At 38.1% G+C, this 25,149-nt stretch overlaps 1 protein-coding gene across 4 annotated transcripts in view; it reads left to right on the forward strand.

The window, feature by feature from the left end:
- Positions 1-25,030, forward strand: part of ZBTB37 (zinc finger and BTB domain containing 37) — a 28,829-nt gene extending 3,799 nt beyond the window's left edge. For 3 of the 4 annotated variants that reach the window (XM_081221069.1, XM_081221070.1, XM_081221071.1), the window contains 2 exons: positions 692-791; positions 8,045-25,030. In XM_081221069.1, the coding sequence (XP_081077195.1) occupies positions 692-791; positions 8,045-8,533 (589 nt within the window). In that variant the 3' untranslated portion in view covers positions 8,534-25,030. Of the gene's footprint in view, positions 1-691; positions 792-1,394; positions 1,720-8,044 lie in introns of those variants that run through there. The other variant, XM_081221072.1, reaches the window with a different exon arrangement.
- The last annotated feature ends 119 nt before the right edge of the window (positions 25,031-25,149 follow it).

The following is a 25,149-nucleotide window of genomic DNA, read 5'->3' on the forward strand; positions in this document are numbered from 1 at the left end:
CCCCATCTTAGAACTGTATCAGAAATAATAGCTTAAATGCAAAGATTTTTGATCTTCATGATATACGTCAACAGTCTGAAATATCTAAAAAATTATCATGGGGCTTGGGGAAAGGATCAACCAAGAACCTAAAAGTTATATAGAAGAAACAAAATTACAGACCTAGGGGATTTTTTTGTTTTTTTGTTTTTGCGGTACACGGGCCTCTCACTGTTGTGGCCTCTCCCGTTGCGGAGCACAGGCTCCGGACGCGCAGGCTCATTAGCCATGGCTCACGGGCCTAGCCGCTTGGCGGCATGTGGGATCTTCCCGGACCGGGGCACGAACCCGTGTGCCCTGCATCAGCAGGCAGACTCTCAACCACTGCGCCACCAGGGAAGCCCAACAGACCCAGTTTTAATTTATTCTTTCTTGGTCTTCTGGTACTTATATAAGGATAGAAGTTTATATTTAGCCTTAGCTTCACCAGGTCATATTGGCTGCATCACTTTGTATTTCTTAAATTTACTAGGGCAAGCTTTTCTTCTTTCATGTATGATTCTGTATTGGCTCCATGAAAGGACTTCTTAGAAATCTGTTGTTCACTTTGTTCCCCCTTCCTAGACTATGGGATACAGGAGGCAGACATCACCATTTTTTAAGTTCCTTGACTACTTTTCTGTTAGTCCCCTTTGTGCTCCTCTTCCAACAGATTTAGCCCCTCCGGCAGTGTTGTTCCCTTGACGGAGAGACACAGAGCCAGAAGTGAGTCTCCTGGGAGAATGGATGAGCCTAAGCAACCCAGCTCCCAGGTATGTAGTTGTGGATTTAGAATTGCTGCAGTGGTTGAAGACATTGCCGCTGTGTGTGAACATAGTATTATGAATAAGAAAGGAAAGATGTAGGAGAGGTAACCTTGGCCTTGTTTAATAAATACTGTATATGATTACTTTTCTCTTTATTCTAGCTTGCGAGCATGCAGGAAATACACTTTTGGTGTCAGCAGATTTTGGGAAGTAGAAAAGGATAAGATTGTGAAACTCTTTCCTGATTATAGGAGCCAGTCTATAGTCCTAAGAGTAATAAAAATAACCTCTGAAAACCACATGCAGCTAATGTAGGACCTGGGATGGAGAGAGTTTGATTTTGTACATGTGTGGATATAAGACTACATAATTATTAGTTTATATAGTATTGTAGATTTGTAAATGAATTGCTTATGCATTTTTGTGTCCTGTTTGCTTTTTAGTATGCTTGTATCCTTTCATTTATTTTCTTCCTAAATATCCTGTTAGACTAAAATGTTCTAGAAAGGTTAGGAATGATGTCTTCTATTTTATTTGCAACTCTTTTTAGCAAGTAGTGTAAGTGTAAGTATGTAGTTGGTTGATATTTTTGTTTATTTTTTCTCACAGGTGTCTATCATTGAAGATTGATTTTTAAAAAGTTGGTGAGCTCACCAAGTAGAACACAATAAATTGTAAACACTGTGGCCCTTTAAAAGGAAACACTGGTGGATTAAGATTGCGTAGCTAATTTTTTTTCTTCTGCACTATACTGATAGTATCTTGTTTAATCTTTATCTAAACCACTAGATGTTTATTGTGTATATAGTATAGTAACAGCAGTAAGACATTGTTATAAACTGTATTTACTTGTATATTATCATGCTATTTGGTATCAGACAAGGAACTGCAACCATTATAGGAGAATTTTTTAGTTTTAATAAGGTGTGAGAGAAAGTATTAGGAGCTTGGAGGAAAAGTAAGTTTACTCATATTATTAGAGCCCTTCTTCTCTGCATCTCTCAAATAAAATGTGATGACTCTGTGACCTATGTGATGGTAACTATTGTGAAAATAAATACAGCAATGAGACAGACCTTACAACTTAATGTGGGCATAAGACAGACTAACACATACACAAAGCACATATAGATAAGACTATATAGACTTAAATAACTGTGTTGTGGGAGTAGGAGTGCTTAAAAGGCAGTTACAGGAATCAATATCCACTTAAGGAAAGTGTTACTCAGGAGAGTTTAAGTGTGGTTTTTAAAGTAGTTAGAAAGAGATGACTTATTCCACACATAGTTAGGATAGGGACAAAAATTGGAATTCTACAAGGTTTTTTACGTGACTGAAGCAGAAGGTACAGGCTGTAAAGAAATAGGAGATAAGTAGTATTGTCTGGAATTGCTATTAAGAGATGAGTTAATATATGCCTTAACACAGGGGTCCCCAGCCCCCAGGCCTCGGACCAGTAGCGGTCTGTGGCCTGTTAGGAGCCAGGCTGCACAGCAGGAGGTGAGCGGCGAGCAAGCAAAGCTTCATCTGCGGCTCCCCGTTGTCAGTGGAAAAATTGTCTTCCGTGAAACCGGTCCCTGGTGCCAGAAAGGTTGGGGACCGCTGCCTTAACATGGAAAGTTTATTATGACGAGTCTACTCACCACTTATGTTTTTCCCACCACATAGAACCAAAACAGGACATGGACTTATGTTGTAGTAAAAACAAATTTTGGTAGGCTTGAAGAGCTTCTTGATTATAAGGGTGATTTAACTGGAACAGAATACTTAAGGTCACTCCTTTATTCGAAATATTCTATGGCTTTTTCCTTTTTCTACCACATGAAGGTTAAAATACTTGGTCTAATTTTCCAAGTAATTTATAATCTTTCTAACCCAGCTTTTCCCACCATTCATCAGCATTAACTGTCCCAAACAGGCAGACTTTGTGCCTCAGAACTCCATCAGACTTCTGTCTCTGCACCTTGAGTCTGGAATACTCTGTTCTTCCCAGGTGTCTGAGTCCACGCAAGGCCTAACTCCTAGTTCCATCTGTCCCAGCTAGCCTAGTCCTCTTTGATCTCCCCTTCTTAAACCACTGTAGCATTTATACATGGTACCGTATAATTTTTTTCCTAATTCTCTACTGACTCATATAAATTATTCTTTTCTTATTTATATTAATTTGTCTCCTTCTAGATTGAAATCTCCTTGAGAGCAGAGCCCACATTTTCTGATCTTAGTATCTGACATTGTCTTATCAGGTGCCCACTAAATGGGAGTTGTTTTACCTCTAAGTAGTTCTGAGTAGCTAAGATTACTGAGTAGGTGCCCAATAAAGAGACAACTACTAAATAAGGAATTATTTAGTTCCCTGTGAAGTCCTCAGTTTGGGAGATATTTAAATAAAATTAGTGAACCAATCAGATAAGTCCCTTCAGTTCTTTTAGTCTCTGATTAGTAACTGAAGATTAGGATTGTGGACAGCAGTGAAGACCATGTCAAGAATCTAGACTGGTATTTGTTTTAGAAAATATGGGAAACATTCATTTATATGGAATTTACTCATTGTATGGAATAATTCATTTAAAAAATAGTTTTTGAACACCAGCTACATATCAGGCACTGTCAAGTCCTGGCATATTCGGCAATATAGAATTATCCCTGTGCTTACAGAGTTTACAATCTAGTAGGGAATTGCCAACTGGGAGAAGTGAAATGATCCACTTCTTCGTGACAGAGAACCAGGAGGCAGCCATTTTTGTCCTTGCTTCTTTTTTAGAGTATAAAGGAATAAAACTACCAAAGATACATTGTTATCTTTGACAAGGACCTAATCTACATTTTATGCTCATTTATTTGCTCTTTTATTGCAATTTTATTGCAATAATTTTTAGGTGAAATTGATCATAATGTGTGAGTTTTCTGATTATGGTTCATGACAGATAACTAAAATACATTTACTTTCTGTTTGTGGATAATACTGCTATGACATTGTTTTCCTTAAAGTTAGGCAGGTTTTTTTAGGGAATAGGTATCCTCAAGATTATGAATAATATTGTGAATTTTTGTAATGTTTAATAATAGCTAACATTTATTGAGCTACATTAAGCACTTTCATTCAATGCTCATAGCAACCTATAAGGTAGATGCTATTATTATATTCATTTTACAGATGAAGAAACTGACGCACAGAGTAGTTAAATAACTTGCTTAAAGTCGAACAATAAGTAGGATGCAGGTTTGAACCCAGGTTCCAGCACCCTTAATTGCTGTAAAGTATAACATCAGGCATTCAGGGATATCTCAAGGTATTATTATCATATTTGATTCCCATGAGAATCCAATGGAATTGGCAAAACATATTCTAACATTTTTATTTTATGGATGGGGAAACTAAACCTCAGAGAAGTTATTCTATGCTCTGCCCATGGTCACCCAGGACCTTTTAGTGGGATAATCCCTCATTCTTTTTTTTTTTTTTTGGCTGTGTTGGGTCATCGTTGCTGCGTGCAGGCTCTCTCTAGCTGTGGCGAGTGGCGGCTACTCTTCCTTGTGGTGTACAGGCTTCTCATTTCGGTGGCTTCTCTTGTTGCAGAACACAGGCTCTGGGCGCACGGGCTTCAGGAGTTGCAGCACACAGGCTCAGTAGTTGTGGTTTGCGGCCTCTAGAGCACAGGCTCAGTAGTTGTGGTGCAAGGGCTTAGTTGCTCCACAGCATGTGGGATCTTCCCAGACCAGGGATCGAACCCATGTCCCCTGTATTAGCTGGTGGATTCTTAACCACTGCACCACCAGGGAGGTCCCAATCCCTCATTCTTTATGTGAGTTCAGTTTTGATTATCCAGGGAATTGGAGCAGAAAGAAATGTTATATGAAATAAATCAGAAATCATCTAAAGCCTTACCATTCAATGCTTGAACTCATACTACTTCCCAAACCTGCTGAGAACCACCTCTATTCTGTTGGAAATACTGAAGAGCATTGTTAGCTAACATGTGAAAGGAGACAATACACATTTTTAGATATTCAAGAAAAGGGTATAAGATTATTTGCTAATTAGATTCATTTTTCTCCAGTTAATCCAGAGTCAACTTTTACATATTCTCCTCTTTGCATTGTACTTTACCTGTGCTACACGTATGGAATTTTCTCCTATATATTTAAAATGCTTATATAGGGACTTCCCTAGAGGTCCAGTGGTTAAGGCTTTGTGCTTCCAATGCAGGGGGCACGGGTTCCATCCCTGGTCAGGGAACTAAGATGCCACATGCTGTGCGGCCAAAAAATAAACAAACAAAATGCTCATATATATGTGTGGGGGGGTTGTTTTTTTTTTTTTTGGCCGCGCTGCACATCATGTAGGATCTTAGTCCCCTTAACCAGGGCTTGAACCCATGCCCCCTGCAGTGGAAGTGAAGAATCTTAACCACTGGACCACCAGGGAAGCCCCTATATATATTTGTGTGTGTGTGTATGTATATATAAGCTTTTTACTCAAAACATTATACATAAAACATATATGTGCTATATACACCCACGTACACAAGGACTTCAGAAGTCAGCAGGCTAAATAAATCAGAAATTTATGAATGGTGATATTTTAATATAGAATTTTGAAAGCAAAGGATTTATAAATGCAAGATTTTTAAATTATTCATTCAAACGAATATATTGTTCCCTCTCCCTCCCAGCTTTCAGATAGGAGGAAACCATGTTTATTTCATATGTTAAGTATTTTGACTATTTAGATTGTTCATGTTCAGATTAAGTAAAACAAAATTAAGGTCTTAGCTAATTTATATTAAGGAATTATTGTGGTTTTTTTAGGTGCGATAGTGGTATTTTGATTACATTAAGAAAAAAGAATCCTTGTCTCTTAGAAATGCATACTATAATATTTATGTATGAAATTATGTCTGGGATTTTCTTCAAAAATAATATGAAAAAGGAGAGAAATGAGGGTAAAGAAAAAACAAAATTGCTCATGTGTTGATAATTGTTGGGTGATGAGGAGTCAACACACTGTTGTGTCTAAAACTTAATAAAAAGTTTTAAACTGTATATCATTTTCCCTTCATTAAAAAAGAAATTAAATCAGAAAAAGAAAGCATTTATTTTGCAATAATGTAAAGGGTTAGTAATCTAAGTAACAATAGCAGAGTTTTAATGTTTTTATAATAATTGCTTTTTTTATGTCTTGAGTAATTTTATTTCAATGCAAGAAATTTAACTTAGTGGGGAGATACTTTATAAACTAAGAGAAATTGGAAAAATAATATATAACTCACAGATTATTCTATTTATTTTTGGCTGCATTGGGTCTTCGTTGCCGCATGCGGGCTTTCTTTACTTGCGTCAGGTGGGGGCTACTCTACGTTGCGATGCGCGAGCTTCTCATTGCGGTGGCTTCTCTTGTGAGCACGGGCTCTAGGCGCGCAGGCTTCAATAGTTGCGGTGTGCGGGCTCTAGAGCACAGTAGTTGCGCACAGGCTTAGTTGCTCCGCGGCATGTGGGATCTTCCCGGACCAGGGCTCAAACCTGTGTCCCCTGCATTGGCAGGCAGATTCTTAACCACTGTGCCACCAGGGAAGCCCTCTCTTTACTTTTAATAATCTGTTTAAATCAAACCACTACAAATAATAGGTATGTAAAATTAGATGATAATAATTCTGTGCAGTGTATTTTAAGGACACTTACCTTTACTATAAACAGTGAATTAGCAACACCATTAGGAATATGTGTTTCTCCTACTTCTCTTTGTTTTGTCTGCTTTTTGTTCAGAAGTTTCATCTTTTTGTTCAGAGGGCAAAATCAGAAACCAATTCTTTTATTTATTTATTTTTGGTGACTTTTTTTTAATACTTATTTATTTATTTTGGTTGTGCCAGGTCTTCGTTTCAGCTCCAGAGCTCCTTAGCTGTGGCTTGGCGGCTCCTTAGTTGCAGCAGTCTGGCTCCTTAGCTGTGGCATGCAAACTCTTAGTTGCAGCATGTGTGTTGGATCTATTTCCCTGAGCAGGGATTGAACCCGGGCCCCCTGCATTGGGAGCACAGAGTCTTATCCACGGCGCCAGCAGGGAGGTCCCAGAAACCAAGTCTTGTACTTCTTTCTCTGTGGCACCTGTCATTGTATTTGGTGGACAGTAGTCACTCAGTAAATACTTACTGAGTATCAAATTGTGAAGAGGTTATAGGAGGGAATAACCAAGTTAGTAAATTCATATCTCAGCCTAGTTTCCTTTCCCAGCTCTTTTGCCAGTTTTCTCTGAGGTCAGTTAAACTTTTATTAGTCTTTAGAATGAAGAAAATATGTTGGTGTGGTACTAAAATATTTTTGGGTAAAGAGGAATACTGTCACCTACAAATTATATACATTTTTATAAAGCTAGTTATTGGGCTTCCCTGGTGGCGCAGTGGTTGAGGGTCCGCCTGCTGATGCAGGGGACACGGGTTCGTGCCCCGGTCCGGGAAGATCCCACATGCCGCGGAGCGGCTGGGCCCATGAGCCATGGCCGCTGAGCCTGCGCGTCCGGAGCCTGTGCTCCGCAACGGGAGAGGCCACAACAGTGAGAGGCCCGCGTACCGCAAAAAAAAGAAAAAAAAAAAAAAAGCTAGTTACTATTGGGTTAAATTTTGGTGTTAATGATAATGCCATAAATATGATTTATAATGTGCTTGCCATAATGTATTCTGTACTGTCAGATATAGTAGCCATTAGCCATGTCACATGTGGCTATTTAAATTTAAATTTTAGTTAACTGAAAGCAATTAAAATGAAAAATTCAGTTCCTCAGTCACACTAGCATATTACACATGCTTAATAGCCACATGTGCCTGGTGGCAACTGTATTAGGTGGTGCGGATTATCAAGTATTTCCATCATCACAGAAAGTTCTGTTGGACCAACATTGCCTAAGTACCTACCTGATTGTCTAGACTATAATTGCAATTTAGAGTCCAAATGGATGGTATTAGTGGGCTTAGATTCTCCTATCACCATAAATTAAACATTCAGCAGGGGTTTAATAAGCATGCAGTTTTTCAGCAAGAAAGTAACTCAGCTGTCCTGTTCTTTTATGGTAATGGAATAGAGTGGCCTCGATTTTTTTTTTAATTTCTATCTTAACATCTTTACTTTTTCATAGTAATTAATTTCCTATTTGGATCACTACAAAAAATAAGCATTAGCTTAGTAACAGAGGTAAAAATAAATTTGATATCTTTTACTATATATACGTAATAATATATATTCTTTCTTATTGTCCTCACCTGGTACAGGTAGAAGAGTCAGCAATGATGGGAGTAAGTGGCTATGTGGAGTATCTCCGAGAGCAGGAAGTATCTGAGCGGTGGTTCCGGTACAACCCCCGTCTCACCTGTATCTACTGCGCCAAATCTTTCAACCAGAAGGGGAGCCTGGACCGCCACATGCGCCTGCACATGGGGATTACACCATTTGTCTGCCGCATGTGTGGCAAGAAATATACCCGGAAAGATCAGCTGGAGTATCACATCCGCAAGCACACAGGCAACAAGCCCTTTCACTGTCATGTTTGTGGCAAAAGTTTCCCCTTCCAGGCCATCTTGAATCAGCACTTTCGCAAAAACCACCCTGGCTGTATACCCCTGGAGGGGCCTCATAGCATCTCCCCTGAAACAACTGTCACATCTCGGGGACAAGCCGAGGAAGAGTCACCCTCACAAGAAGAGACAGTTGCTTCTGGGGAAACTGCCCAGGGCTCTGTGTCCACTACTGGGCCAGATTGAAACAGTGAGGAGGTGGGACAGACCCTCTTCCCCTTTGGGCCGTAAGTAACCAGCATCACGGCCATGGGCTGGCACTTAGATTCACAAAATGCCACAATACCAGATCAGAAGATGTTAGCAAGATGTTGTATCAGCAACATACACAAAAGCACTAGAGGCTCTTCCCCTCTTTCTTCCCACCTCACACTTTGGAAAATAATCAAGCAAATCAACTTTCTAATTCAGGGATCAACAGCCTTGGTTTGTTAACTTTATAAAAAAAAAAATTTTTTTAACAAAACAATGATAAATGATCATTTATCTACCAGTCATGTTTGAACACTGTACTTTCGTCCATATCACCCTGGTGGCTGTAATTGCCCAGATCTGAAAAATGAAGCAGGAGCCTTGGTCATCTGAACCAGCCAGCCACAAGAGAGAATGAAGTTATCATGATGATGATGATGAGGGGGAATTTCTCTTCTTCCTTCCCTGCCAGAACATGCAGTTTCTTATCTCAAGAAGAAGAAGAAAAAAAAAGAATCCCAGTGGTTCTTTTTGTTTTGAAAGGTTAGATTAATCTTTGCCCTGACAAGGCATCTGATACTTTGCCTGATTGTTTCATGTATGCCGCCATCTTGGAGCAGTATTCTAATGGGCAGCCTCACCTGAAGCACTTTCGGCACCTGGAAGTGAAATGAGCAGCGAAGTGTTTGCAATAGGTAGTTCTGCATTTGGGGGCCTGGGTGTTGTGTTGAGGAAAGGGGGAGCAGGGAAGGAAGTGTTTTTGTTCTGCAATTATCGAACAGCACAGAGCCAGCCATACTGCAACTTCCTGATTGGTATTTGTAAGCCATAGTGCTTATATATCTTCAGGTGTTAGGAAATGGCTCTAGTCCAGATGAATTAACGCGTAAGGCTGACTACCAAAGTTTCATCCAGTCTCTTCGGCTCTTAGCTTCACATAACAGCAATATTATGCATCAAAAATGTCACTTTACAGTGAAATGAGCCTGGATTGTATTTTTAAATCCACAGGTCTCCATATTTGATAACTTTTATATGACATTTTAAACACATTTTTTTCGCAACGTTGTGGTTGTAGAAATTCAACATTATGCTTCTTACTGCAACTACAGTTCCATTTCCTTCTACATATGTGATAGTTTATATTTTCAGTCCAATAGAAGAACCTCACTAAATCCATGTCTTGCGTCTGCAAACTTAGTAATTCATAAACCAACCATCAGCAAATTGCTGGTGACTCCAAGAGCTTTGCTTTTTAATAATACACTGCAGGGCATTTACCAGAAAACATCATGCACAATCATGTTGCAATAAATTGATCAAGGGATCGATTTTGGTCAGGTTTGGTTACTTAATCATTCCTAAGATTTTTAAAACTTCAAGGGACCTTTTTGGTAATTCTGGGTATTTCTGAGATTCTTAATCCAGCACTGAGAGTCAGAAAGAATTTACCAAACATGTAGAGCTTTAGATGCCCTGTCTTGCATGCAGAGAATGAAGGAGGATTATTAAGGGATGCAGGCAAGTAGATGCTTACAAGTTACAGTGCAAATAGAAAAGAGAAAAATCTTTAGCTTCTCTTAATTGATCATTAATTTTTTAAAGAGTATTTAAGTATTTAGTGGTTTAAGAAATTGTTTTGGTGCAGGGGCATAGATGATTGTAAAAGAGATTTGGGAGAGGGGCTGATCATGCCTGAACTGGTGGTGAGCCATTTGTGAGAACGTTAGTAGTGTGCTCCCTTCCTGAGACTGCTTTGGGTATGTGAAAAAGTGGATAGGAAAGAATGGCGTTGCTTTGATGATAGGAAGTTAGAATGCAAAGGGTAATTCTTAAGCAATCTGAGACCTGTACATATATATACAGCTGCACCATATCACTAATGAACGGTTATTTTTTCTTCTGGAAAAACAATGCATCTTTTAATAGGAATGTAATAATGCTACCATTTGATTAGAGCCTACCCTTAAACATTATGTTGAAGCCGTGTTTTGTCTTCAGAAGACATAGACTATGGCATTCTCCTCTTTAGATGGGCAACAGCATGATAGGGTGAAAACTGTTGCCTAGCGCCGTCTTAGGGACCAACTATGCTCTGTGGCATAGAAAAAGTAGAGTTGAAATTAGACTGAAATCTTTAAGGAAACATTTCAGCTGGTAATCAAGGCTTTCAGTGGACAGATTTTGCCATTACTAAATAGGCAGGGAGGTGAGAGGTAGAGAATATGCTGCTTTAGATGGAGCTTTTAAGCCTACCAAAAAATTAAGTCCATCCTACTTTTCAGAAGTATTATGCTGGAAAGTTCTTTATTGCTTTGTTAGTTTCTTAGATGTTATTTGAGAAAATAGAGCTATTTAAACTATTACCAAATTGTAAAAGTGAGGTGCAGTAATTTCTGTAAAGAGAAACTTTGCAGCATTTGTCAGTACTCCATCCAGGGTTAGCAACAGACATTTTAAATGAAGTAGGGACTGTCTGATAGATGTGGAAATGCTATGAGTGTTTGATGGGTTCCCCCTCCCTTTTCATTCACTGCTAATAGGTTTTTGCTGTATCTGTACTGTGAATAGAGTGCTTCTCGGTCATCTAGGACCACAGCAGCACAATCATGTTTGCTGGTTCTCTCTTCTTAACTGGCCTAGGGCAGAGCCATGAAATTCATGAAAATTCAAGCCAGCCTAACTTTTAAACAAATTTAAGTTTCTGAAAGCAGTTTCCCCATTTTAGTTAGAAGAGATATTATTCTAAATAACTATCCAAGATTCTTATCCAGGTTCACTGTGACATTGTCCTAGTTCTTAGCTAACATCACTGTAGGGTCTTAGGAGTTAGTAGTGTTCTATCTACCTTAATGAATAGCTATATAGGTGTGTGCACAGAGGATACCTCTCTTAAGGATGTACTAAATGGACTTTAGCTAATGCTGAAAACTCGTCACCAAATTTTAACTTGCACGTGTCACCTTGTGAAGGGAACAGCATTAGCAGTGAGAGCTAAATCATCATTAAGTACTTTAATGCCATGAAATAGCAAACACTGGGACTGTTTTCATTTATTGAGTAGCACTTAGTAGCAAAGGAGCTACCCAATATTCTCAGCAAAAGAAGAGAGATGACAATATATTAATCTGCTTTCATTCTAAGAGGTACCTTTTATTCTCTCTCAGAACTCTGATACCAGTTTAAAATATGGCATTGGCATAAACAGTAATACTGTACTTAGGCAGAAGGCTCTTTCTAATGACTTGTTCTCTCTTTACTCAGAACCATATTTACCTCTGAACTGAGTTGAATTTTACTTTATGTGAGATGCAAACTACCCCCAAGCTATCCGTTATACTAGAGGGTCAAATCTAATCTTGAATGTGTAAAAATAAATTCGTTCCTGAAGGATAAAAATTGGAAAAGAAGGGAGTTAGCAGTTAAGGGAAGTTTTCTTGTTGTTATTTTTTGGGTTTTTTTTTTAATGTTTCCAGTTCCCTCTACATCATTGAAACAGGGTTTTCCAAAGATGGCATGACAATAGAAATAAACCATTTTCCTACTAACTTCATAGTTGAAATCAGGCCTTGGTTGGAAGTGGTTTTACGGAAGAGTGAAATAGTGAACTTCATCCTTAATAGCTGAATAGTCTTTAGTCAAGAAATAACTTTTGAAAAGTTTTAGCTGTTACTTAACACTAATTTTGTTTTAACTGGTAAAAACGACACTTTATTTGACTGGAAGATCTAATTTAAAGAAATGAAAGCAATGGGTAATGGAAAGGAAATTAAATTGAACAAAGATAAAAGTCTTCTTAGTCATAGTGAAACGGCATTTAATCAGGAAGGAGTTGGAATCTTGGAAGTTTTTATTTTTTCAGCTGCAACAGATGTTTTTTTTTTTTTTTTCTCTTCCTCAAATGTTCTCCTTATCTGTATACTTACTCATTCAGTATTTTGGTTACTAAGATTTAGAGAAGGGACAACTAGCAATTAGACCAGGTAAATCCCTTAATTTGAGAGGAGGCCCCTTAGCAAAGTATATCTCTAGGATTTAGTAATTAGATCAAGGTTCAGCAAACCATAGCCCCCAGGCCAAATCCTGAGGTCACCTGTACTGTAAAGAAAGTGATAGTGGAATAGATCCACACCTATTCGTTTTGGTATTGTTTATGGCTACTTTCTGCAATAGTGGCAAAGTTGAGTACTTTGACAGAGACCACATGGCCTGCAAAGCTTGAAAACAAAAGTTTTCCAAGTCCAGAATCAGATTTGAAACGATTACACCACTGCCTCTCAAGTTGTCACTCTTGCCATTTTGCCTTTATAATAATAGTTTGGTTGAGGTTTTGAATTCATACTGCCATATATGCATCAGTTTCTTGAAAGAGGTTGCCATCTTTTTCTAGATCCTTGTCTCATTTGTGCTCCTTCTTGAATCCCATTGCTTTAAAGCATTTAGAGTAGGCCTTATGATTTGTCCTTGCCTTAAAGGTGCATTAAAGTTTAGGATGGTAATTACAGATTTAAGAAAGTAATTTTTTAAAATAATTCCCATGCATAATAATGTAGGGTTAAATGAATACCATGTTTACATAAAGTACTGTAAGAAAAGTAATGTTTTTATAAGTGTTTTGCCATTTCTCTAAGTTAACATAATGATGATGATGGCAAGAATGAATTTATTCCCACTAGTATTAAAAATTAATTTCTTTTATGAATAAGTGGTTTGATTCTTATCCAAAGTACTGTTTTTCTAGATTAGAAACCTCTACCCATTTCCTTTACTATGAATCTTCATTTCCTCAAGTAAACTCACTCTGTTCCATGTGAAATAGTAAAAAGCCAAAATCGTCCTTTTTTTTTTTTAAGTCAGTGTTTTAAAACATAATGAAACATCTGAAGATTTAAAGTTCTTTTTAGACCTACCTTCCAATTTCTGTTATTGTTTGTAATTCTTCTAAATCTGTAATGAGCCATTATGTATTTGATTTGTGAATGTTCATTCTTACTGTTCAAATAGCTTATTTATGCCAGATGTGGAAAAAATGGAAAATGTTAGGATGATAATAAACAGAATTCCTTGCAAGAGGAGAATATAATTGCTCCCCATTTGGAAACAATACATGGACTTCTGAGGTAAATTTATCTGGGCAAACTGTTCTAGGCCATGCTGATACAATACAGTGGATTTGATTCTTACTTTGTTGTAAGCTCTACCAAGACATACGAAGTTTGGATGAGTGACCTAGCCGCATATACGGCACCTCTTCAGTAGGCATTTTATTCTTAAAGTTGCCTTTTTTCTAAGTTGGATATTGGTAGGTTTTATATGTTACACCCTCCAAGTAATAGATAATCTTCATCTAGAAGGTTCCAGAATATTTGCATAGGTGATATCTGCCTTGCACTTACAGTAATAGTGAGTTCTTGAGATTTTGCAGTGCTGCTTTTCTGGTTAATTTGGGATTCTGATTAATCTGGGGTAGAGGACTTGTGAAAGAAATTGTACTTAGGTAGCCCAGTGAATCATCTGCATCCGCCACCATTTGAGGTCTTGGTAATAGATGTCATCTAAATACGAATCTGTTGAAAACAATGGAGTTTGCCAAGCATTATGACTTCTTTGATAATTACCAGTCTTATGTTGCTTTGCCTCCTTTGCTTTTTAGTGTCTGTTTTCACTCTTATTCTTAAGTGGTGCTTTTCCCAGGGCCAGTCTTTTTACTTTGCATTAAGTATGTTTTCTTGCTCAGGACAAGCCAAAGTTGGATATTTTGAGTACTTTCAAACCTGACTTAATTACATTCCAAAGGATGTAATTGTTGATAGGAACAGTGATATCAAAACCTGCAAGATATCTGTACAGACTATCCAGTTTTGTTGTGTAGGCAGACTATCTTTTCCCTCAATTGTAAGGAACAGCAATGACTTAGAAGGCAAATATTACATGAAATATACATTATGTTCACAGAGCGTGCACATATAAGATAAATAAATTTCTTATCATCTTCCCCATTATCTGTATAATAAATACCTCCCATAGTAACATAATTAAGAAAGGTCCATTAGCTCAAATAGTGGAAGTTTTAAACACAAAGCTTAGTTACAAAGGCAGAGCAGTTTAGGGGGAAAAAACCAAAAAAACACTTTTCTAATGCTTGCTTTTTTCATGTCTACTCAGTAAGTCCTGTTAAGGAAGCTAGAATTCACCACCCAGTTAAGAGAGATATTTGTTCAGTATCTCATATGACCAACAACACAATTTAATATACTGTGAATTTTAGAATCTCAATCCATAATGCCAGAAGTCAAAGTATGTATCTCATAGGAAAATGTTCCCTATTCTATGAAATCACTTATCTTAAATGGTTGGTAGCATACAGGAGAATCTATTCCATTAAGTAAATTTTTGTTCCATTAAGTAATTTTTGGTACCAGACAATCTGCTTGGAATTTGTATAGCAAAATTGATTTTAGACATAGTTTAGATGTGGTTTCCTATACTTGAGAGTCCTAAACCCACTTGGTTAGAGGCTGGTGTATACTTTTAAAAGCCTGCACTTTTCACTACAGAGATAAAAGATCAAAAAGAAGGGGACAGAATTAGCCATACTAAGTGCTTTAGAGACATAATTGCAGTAAATTCTCAAAATAATCCTATGAGGTAGTAATGGTAGTAAGTAAAAATAGCTGACTTTAAGTGTTTCCTATGTGTTAGGCACAGTTCTGTGTGTTAACTCATCTAATCCTTATGACAATCCCATTAGGGTAGATACTGTTATTGTCCTCACTTTAGAGAGAAAGAAACGGAGACACAGAGAGGTTGACCTAGGCAGTCTTTCACTACACTTGACATTCTTAGTAGACTATGTTGCCTTTAATAGGTGTAATTATACTACATTTTATAGATGAGGAAACTGTTGAGCCCAAGATTACACAATGGATAAATTGCAGAGCCAATATTTACCTATCTGATTCCAAAGCCCAGGCTATCTCCAGTACATCTTGTTAACTCTGTTTACTTATAAGAGTTGGAGTGAACTAGAATATACAATAGCCAGTAACAGCACTGCTTTTAGTGAACTTTTAATTCAGGAATAAGTGGAAGATTTCTTCACGAGATAAAGCAGTTGACCTCTGAGCAGATGTTGAATGATGAATATTTTCTGGGGATATTGCCCACCAATTTAGAGGAGTCACCCATTTGGTAGTTCTAACTGTGAATGAGTGATTGAGTTACTACCAAGGCAAAAATTGAAAGATAGATAGCATTCCAGTTATCTATTGCTGTGTAATGAACTATCCTAAACCTTAGTGACTTAAAACAGCAACTACTTTATATATCGCATGATGTTGTGAGTCAGAAATTCAGGAAAGGCTTGTCTAGGCAATTTCTTACTCCCTGTGGTGATAACTCAGGTCACCTGGTAGTATTCAGCAGGTGGTTGGACTGGTCAGGAGTGTCCAAGATGATCTCACATTCTTGACACCTTGGTTGGGAGGGCTAGAAGACTAGGCCCAGCAGGCCTCCTCTCCCTCTCTGGAGTCTCAGGGACTCTCTATCTGATCTCTCCATCATAGTAGTCAGAGTTATGAAATGGCAGCTCAGGCCTCCAAGAGGCTGGGCAGAGGATGCCAGTCCCCTTCAAGGCCAGGCCCAGAGCTATCATAGAGTCATCACCATACACTACTGGTCAAAGAAGTCACTGGTCAGCCCAGATTTAAGGGGAGAGGAAATACCTTACCACTTGATGGAAGATGTGTCAAGGATTTGGGGCCAACTTTAATCTGTTATAGGTAGCATTAGATTTTTGTGATTTGTCTTAACTCTTGTGTGTTCATTTAGGTCAGTTGTTTGTGCCATAGAAACCACTTCTTATATCTACCATGGGTCAGTAAAGGAGCTAGAAGGAGAATGAGACAAATACCTGGAACAGATTTCTTTAGCTTCCCACCTCCTGAGTTTCATTTATATTATAGCAAAATTTCCACGTTTTCTTTTGTTCCAAGTTCCAAACTGTGAGCATTTGCCGTTTTTTTTTTCCTGTGAAGCCACAGTAACTGTCTATGCTAAACCAGAAATACTCTAGAGGGATTAAAAAGCTTGCTGTTACAGACCTTGATTTATTAGAGATGTCAGCTGTATTTAATTTACAAATAGGCAAGAACTCCTGTGGTATGGAAAATTTATATGGCTGCTAAATCTGTTTCAACAGGAGTTTCTATTAGTGGCTAGATGGATTATATTCTTGAGATGATTGCAAGTTTTGCCTACATATCCTACACATCTTTACTGCCACCATACCACCTCTGGCACAAATTTATGCTAGGAGAATAGATTCATTCCATTTATATTACCTTCCATATGGGTAAATCTGTTGCCCAATTTTATAGTTGTTAATCTTTTAAAATTATCAGTTGCTATCAGCTTCTGTTATATAGAATAACAAATCATTGAATTTTTACAATTTTTGGTTAGACTTGTCAAATTTAGGATGCTTTATTTAAATTCCTGCTGGCTTATAAATGGACTTTTATTGCCTTCAGAAGATATACTGGCAGAGAATGGATTCTGCTCTAAAAATGGTCATCCCCAAATGAATACACTTTCTAAGAAAAGAAAGGTTTGGTATTATCTATCCATTCCATGTATAGTGGTTTCCTAGAGAATTAGTTGTGAGGGCTTCTTGCTGGTCATCCCCAATTATCATATAGTGAAGAGATCTCTGTTCCCTGGTCAGGCCTCAGAAATTACAAATACAGGATATAAAAGGGGTACTCAGGGCTGAAGACTTAATTTAGGACTCTAGAAAATGCTGGGAAGAGAAAAGAAAGATTTCGGCATTTGTAGTTGAATAACCAGGGTTGGAATGTTTGAGTCATTTAGGCATCAGGATTAATTAGATTTTATCATATAATGATTGGGGCAAATTTGGATGAATAAAAATAAAATAGCCTTAACATTTTCTTTTTTATCCATATTTCCACTCTGCTGTACCTCAAAGTCTGCTCTTTGTGACAGAGAAGCCTTTGAAAATATACTCCCAGGTAATGAAAAATTGGTTCTAGGTACTTTTGCTAGAACCATCTTTGCCATAGTCAACTTTGCCGCAAGCATTTTCACCTTACAACTAATTTGCTGTAAGGCAATTTTGCCATAAAAGATAAAAAATAAAAGAGGGACATTAAAAAGGACATAATGAAGCATGAAAAATGAATAACAAAATTTAAAAAACTTTATTGCAAAATACAAAATACTTGAATACCTCTAAAATGTGTGTAGATTCATGGCAATCCTGCACAAATAACTGATTTTGTGTGTTGTACCTAAGCACTTGTTTTCCAGGTCTTTCATTCTTAGTATTTTATACTTTTTTTTTTTTTTGCTTGTTGATTCATCTCCTCATTCAGCATTGTGCTTTTTCTTTTTGCTTAAATTTCTTCCTTCATTAAGAGAGGTATCAGTTTCCAAATACCAGGATGCATATTTGTAGCCAAGCTTTGTATTGCATTGTGAAAGCCTCTGCACTGTTGTTTGTTCTGGGCATTTTGTCATATGTCCATTCATAGACCTTCCAAAGTTCTGTGGGAAATGTGAGTTCAACTCTGCACCTTTGAGGCTTTTGGCCTCTTTATCCTCCAATGTAGTGTTTCAAAATAAGAAACCAACTCTTGGGGCAAATCATCATTATCTGTCAGCTCAATAAAGGCATCAGTAATGTTGCTAACTGGGAGAAATGCCAGTCGAAACCAATCAAACCAAAAATTCATCCATTTATTTTATCTTTTGTGGTAAAAATTGTCTTATGACCAATTAGTTATGCTGTGAAAATGTTTGCAGCAAAGATGCTTATAATGAAAATACTGGACACTTGAAAAATATTTGATAATCTATGAAGATGCCTCTCATTCGGTTTCTTACAGCTCTTTGGGCCCTCCTCTAGATTCTCTGTGACTCTTAAATTTGAAATCACCTGGTGGTTGCACGAAAACTAAGTATAGCTGTTTCTTGAGCAATGTGGGAGTTAGGGTGCCGACCTCTGCACGTGGAAAATCCCCCTATAACTTATAGTTGGCCTCCGTTTCTGTGGTTCCTCTGCATCCAGGGATTCAGCCAACCACTGATGGTGTAGTACTGTAGTATTTACTATTGAAAAAAAACCTGGCTATAAATGGACCCATGCAGTTCAAACCCATGTCGGTCAAGGGTCAACTGTACTGTGGTCTCAAATTGAAAAAGAGAACAAAGTCAAGAGAAAGGGAACCTGCAGATTGACAAAATACTTATTCTTTCTTTTCAGCATCACAAGTCTAAACCATTTAATAACCACATCCTGAGAAATTCCTTAAGGTTTAGATTTCTGCTTTTAGCATATCTTGTAGCAGATGTTTTGACATTTTTGAAGATGATCTACTGAGTTTCCTATAAATAGAATCCTAACTACAGTGGTTCTTAAAGAACCACTGCAAAAACAGAATTACGACACAGGGAACAAAGCTTAAAATGTGTTTCCTCTGGAAGCCAAGATGCTAAATCAGGAGTCACTACGTGTGACTGGAATCCACCTCTAGAATGGCTATCAGCCAGATAGCAAAGATATTTAGAATTTATATGGTATTTGATATTTTTACAAAAATGATTTTAAATCATGTAACTTGAAGTTTTAAAAAATGAGCCTGTTTTCTTTTTGGAAAAGTGGGCCAATAAAAATAACACTAATATAATTCAATTGTATATGCATGTGCATTGAACACAGAGTAGTATACTAAAGATAGTTCATGCAAATAATTTTTGTGGGAAGTTTGGCTATTTTCTTAATATCTTTTTTCATAAATGTATGTTTATAAATATATTTACTCATCCACTATGACCTTGGTAGCTTTAGAAGCATTTTGTTAGCTGTATCATTGATTATAAAAATCAAATTCTTGGCATAGTAGGCTATGAGAGCTTTTAGTTGCTTTGTTTGTATTTTGGCTAAGAAAATTGTTTCTTGCACTTTCTATTTATAAAGATGTTATAACACTTTGCACCCACTTAGTGCAGCTGTTCTTCAGCGACAAAAGATGTAGGCGTTAAAGTGAAATGTATGTTTAGAAGCCTGGCAAAAGGAGGGATCTCAAAAGAACAAATTTGGCTTGCATCTACCTGAGAAAAGCTGGGGGATAATATAAAATTTAGATTGAAAGTATCTGTTGGGCTAGGTGTACAGTTGCTGCAAGTTGCATTATCATTGTGAGTTGCCAGCTATGTGTATGTGATTTTATGTATGTATGTGAGAAAAAGGTGTCTGATGAAGGCAGATAAGTCAGTGTAGAAAATTCTACCTCCCATTAAAGACTGAGAATATTCCAAGATTGCCCTGTAGCCCCTTAGGCAGGAGGCTGGATTCCTCAGCCACCATCCACCCCATTCTCTTGTACTCACTTCAGCTCCTCTACCTCTGAGCACTTGGCTGAAGATAGAGTGTAGCTTTCTGTAGCAAGCAAAGGAAAGCCAGACCCAAAATACAGAGACTGCAGTATCTCACTTCTTGTCATGTTCAGATGTCAATGTTTGGTTTCGTTGCCCAAATCAAACAGTGTCAGAACACTTGGGTTTAGTGCTTTTAACCACTGGCTTCTATTTGGCAAGAGTAGCCCGTGGAAGTGGAGTCTTTCTGTTGTTTGTAAAGGTGCACTCAACTCCTTTTAATGATGTGAAAATTTTGTTTGAATCCTGAGGGGTTTTTTTAATTTTATTTTTAAATTGCCATTTGCAGTCCCTTTTGCGGGACTGGAATATCAACCATATTTTCCTGATAATGAGCCTTCTGCCAATATCTTAACTTGCAGTTTTGCATGCAGTTTTTTGGATGACCTGTTTTGCTTTTAGACACTCCGAAGAGAGATTTTTCTGGTCTTAATGCCAATACTGTTAAAATAGTCAGGATGGCCTGTTGTGGGTGTCAGGAAATTCAGTTTCGGAAGTAAAATGCCACTAGGCAGGCCACGTAATCTTTAAATGCAGTTGTAGCACTCAACTGATTTGCTGTTTGGGGCACAAGTACACTGAGCCAAGTCAGGTTACCTACCGCTTGAACATTTGTTACAGCTGAGGAAGGACTACTGGCCTTTTCAGAAATATCCCAGAATGCGTTCCACCTTTTCATTTCTAATGCACTGGCTGGTTGTAATTCCAAACAGGGATTCTCTGATTAGGAGTGAAAATGAGAGAGTGATCTATTTTCAGATTTTCAGAGGTTGGCATCTGTGTTTTAGGTACTAGCTGATAAGTATTTACTTTCCTGGTGACTGGGTAGGGCAAGTGACAATACAGTGTGAAATTCCAAATGAGACAAGCAGTACTCATTGGTGAAAACTGATGTAGTAAGTTTGCCCGAATACAGTATGAATGCTATAGGGAGATAGGCAGTAAAATCATGTGAATCTATTCACCGCAGCTATTTTTTTTCTAACTATAGAATCATTGTCAGCCTATAAGCCATGCTCCTAATATCCTAGACTCAGGAATTAACTCCTGCTGGCTTACCTTTTGTTTGTGCCCAGAGTTTTGGCCTAGGCCTGTCCCGAGCTGTTTTGCTACATATACTTAAGGTGCAGTCTTACTAAGTCAATGATGTACTGTCGGCAGTGTAGCCTGTTTTACAGCCACAGTGATTTATTGAAATACAAAACAAACAAAAAAGTAAGAAATGCTTAGATGATTTGTTTGAGGCATGTTAAATCTATGAATCTGGGAGGAAGCATAGAGTCTTATCTTTCTTCTGTCTGGCTTGGGTGAACAGTGACCTTAATGCTTTCTGTTACAGAGCCAGTTGACTTAGGCAAGTAGTTCTCCATCTTGGCTGCACATTAGAATCACCTGGGGCATTTTAAAAAGTACTGATGCCTGGGGCCCCCTCTAGACATTCACGTTTAAGTGGCCTGCTGTGCAACCTGGGCTTTAAAAGCCCCTCAGATGATTTTAATGGGCAGCAAAGGTTGAGAATCATTTTCTAGGTAGTCCTGAATGGTCTTTGGCAGGATAACCTCTACCTGGTTCTCTTTTGTCATAAGATACCTTTATTGGTATCCCAGGCATGGCTCTGAGTTTAAAACTTAGAGTGGGCCAAGGCTCAAGTGGTAAAATGGATCATTTATTTGTCCTCGGAGTAACTCAGTAGAGAGATGTTGCCATCCACCCAGTTTCCTCTCTATACCAAAGTATGCATAAGTCAGCAAAACAAATTTTCAAAGTCTGCTCCCTAGAATCCTCTTTCCCTTGCATATGTGATTTAAGTGGAGATTTTTTTAACTCTGCTAGGTGAAATGGAACGCTTGAACTTTTTAAGAGAGCCAAGCCCAAGCCACCTAGGGTGATTTTTATTTGTAAAGTAAGCAGGTGGCACTGTTAAAGTTAATGAAGAAAAAGGAGGGCCCTTTCTGGGGTGATGGTGATGTATTTGATTGTTTCTTAGCCTGTCTTCTAAGTGGGATTTCGATGTAAAGTGACTTTCACTTTTCCATGTTTCTTTGTGAATTAAATGCACTAGCTAAGGTGTAAATATTTCTGAGTTTTACATGAAATGTGAAGTGAGTCATTTCAGCATCTTTGTTCCAGGATATCAAAGACTTAACCCAGTAATTCCCAAACGAGTTTTCATATCTTTCATTCTCCCCCCAGGTATAAAGATACCTGCCCATGGCAACCTCACACGTGATAATGGGGAGGGGAGAACTGTTTGATTATCCTTAAAAAAGTGAGAACCACCATTCAAACTAATTAGCTACCAAGTGATTTCTAATTCATGAAAGAAATTTGTGTTTAAGAACAAGTTCAAATATAGCAGTCTCTCATCTGAGAGACTACGGCACTGTAGAAATTTTCATTCATATATTGCCTACAAATAATTGATAAGTTAAATTTCATATAGGTGGTGTGTTTGAGAAGAAAAAGTGGGTGGAAGGAAAAATTGCTACTGCAAAGGACTGAATTAGCATCAGGCTATGAAATTTCATTAAAATAACATTAAGGCCTGGCTGTTTGCTTAGCATGTATATGCTGCAATGTCAGAGAAAAATGCCTCCTATGCCTTAGAAGATTTGTGAAGGCTTCCTTATATTGGGTGGAATAGAAGAGCAATAGCCTTTGAGACTTGTTTGCATCCAGAGAGTAGTAGCCCATTAGGGTTTTCATACTGAGGAATATGGTAGAGTACTGTGAAACACTGTTGAACTTTATGCAAATCACACCGCACTGGATTTTAAGATTTGGGGAAGAAGAGTAGAGGAGGAGGAGGGGGAAGTAATGGTAAAAATATAGAGAGAGAAACTTGTACTATATTTTACACCAGTAATGAAACAAATTCCCTATCAGGAATTCTCTATCAGGACTGTGAAGCTCTGCCAAGTTCTTCTGTCCTACTGATTGGCTTGCTGATTCCTCTTAAACCTCTAAGAAATCCTTTCTGAAAGAGCTAAACAAAAGCTGGTCTGACTGCAGTTTCACCACCCTGTCCCATCCCCATATTCACAACAAAAGAAAAACATTCCCAAACTATAGGCAAAAGAAATGTCTCAGTCCGTTAACTTTTCATCCTCTATGGTCTATGTTCACTGTTTTAGCCTGTTGAATTATTTTGTGATCTAATGGCAGAACTTAAATAGATCTGCCAGATCAGTCAGGAACCAATGGCTTCTCCTTTAAGAAATCTTAAAATCCGAACTCTCAATTTTTGGCACGTCAGCATAAGTGAGTAAAGGGAGAAGTAGGTTGAAAGAGCACTTAGGGAATTCCCTGGCGGTCCAGTGGTTAGTGGGTCCTTGGCGCTTTCTTTGCCAAAGACCTGGGTTCAATCCCTGGTCAGAGAACTAATAAGATCCCTCAAGCCACTTAGATTTCCCTTAGATATCCTGGCTTCTCATAATTTCAGGTGGGACCCACTTATGCTCTGTCTCTGAGAAGAAAAGACAAGACAGAGGGTTCTAAGATAGAAAGGTCAATGTATCCGAAATATGGTTTCCTTCAGATGGATATAGTCGGAAAGAAATCTGTCCACCTGTTCTCAATGGTGCTTATATGGTGGGTGACAGCTGTCTCCCATCTACCTGTCCCTGGCACTGTGCCTTCCCACTGGTCACTGTGAAAAGCAGATCACACTGGACTCAGAGGCCAGAATCCAGGACAATTTCCCCCTTCTCATCACTTCATACAGCTAATAATGTAGCATTTACTTCTCTTTGGAAAATTCTTGGGTTTGTCCCCCAAGAAATAGTAAAGCATTTATAGGAAAACAGAAAGTAAGATTCTGGTGGTAGCTATCAAATTAAGAGATTACAGGAAAAATTTAACTTCCCCTCAGCTGATATTTATTGATAGCAAGGACCAACTATGCCTCCTCATCCTGAGTTTCTAAAGGCTACCATAATATTTCTAAGCAACAAACTTATCTAACATTTTTTCACAACTTGTTAATCAAGGATTCATATTAAAACAGACAATCAATTTCTAAAATGTTATCCCTGAAAGGGAATGAGATAGAGTCTTTAACTAGAAGAACCTACCGGTCTGTTTTTTCCCTTTGAAAAAACTAACATTTGAGGTTTGTGTCTTTCATCTGAAGCGATTACTCCATTAATAAAGATGCCTCAGAAAAGTCGGTGAGCCAGGCTAGCACTCTTGCACCTCTGAGGGTGCTGGACTGGGTTTGTACATCTTATTTCCTTAGAGAATATCTGTTTTTATTATGACCTTAACTATAAATACCTATATATAAGAATAGGATTTTCTCTCACCCCACCCTCTTTTAATCATTATCACTTAAGTGTAAACCACACCTCCCCCCACCCCACTTTTACTGAAAAAATGCACTTTAATTCCTAAGGAGAGTGGCTGTTCCTTGCCCTGAAGCCAGATTACTTCAGGAGGAGAGTTGAGGAGGGAGAACTCTTGGTAGACCTCGTGAAATTAACTAAATTCCATAATGTAAACAGAGAAATCAACCATTTTTAAGCTGCCCCCCACCCCCAGCCAAAGGGAAAAAGAAACAACCGAATGAAAAAGTTCAAAATGCCTACCTTGATTTTGGAAGTTTCACTGGGGAAAATACCCAATGTTAAATTATTTTCTCAGCTACCAAATTATCAGAAACTTGTGGGTGGTTTCGTGGGAGTCTGAGACTTTTTTTTTTTTAATAAAAGGCAAGTGAATCACAGGCTACAAAATATGATCCTGATTTGTGTCGTTTCTAAGTATGAGATTTGTTCTCCCCCTTAATTTGACAGGCATTCTCAGTCTCTCCTCCTGTAGATTCTGTCCTTCCCCTGATGACAAGCCAATAGTTCTTGGTGGGGTTGCATGCCTCCTAGAGCCCCAGGAGCCCTGTTGTGTCGGGGGAGGGGGGAGGGCAGGAGGGTGGGCAGAGACTGGGGTTGGGGGAGGGAGATTCAGAGAAAGTGAAAATATATGGGTTTATATAAACATATTTAAAGCAGTTTAGCAAAAGCTTTCTCGTTGAACAGCTTTAAGAACAATGTGAATGAAATCTTAGCAACTTGGTTAGTCATTTGAAAAGTCTATTAATGTATACTTGAAATTCTGTTTGTATAAAAATACATTTTCCTCTTTATTTTAACACTGTGTAA

The sequence above is a fragment of the Mesoplodon bidens genome (assembly GCF_964165515.1).
Source record: "Mesoplodon bidens genome assembly, chromosome: 2".
NCBI lineage: Eukaryota > Metazoa > Chordata > Mammalia > Artiodactyla > Ziphiidae > Mesoplodon > Mesoplodon bidens.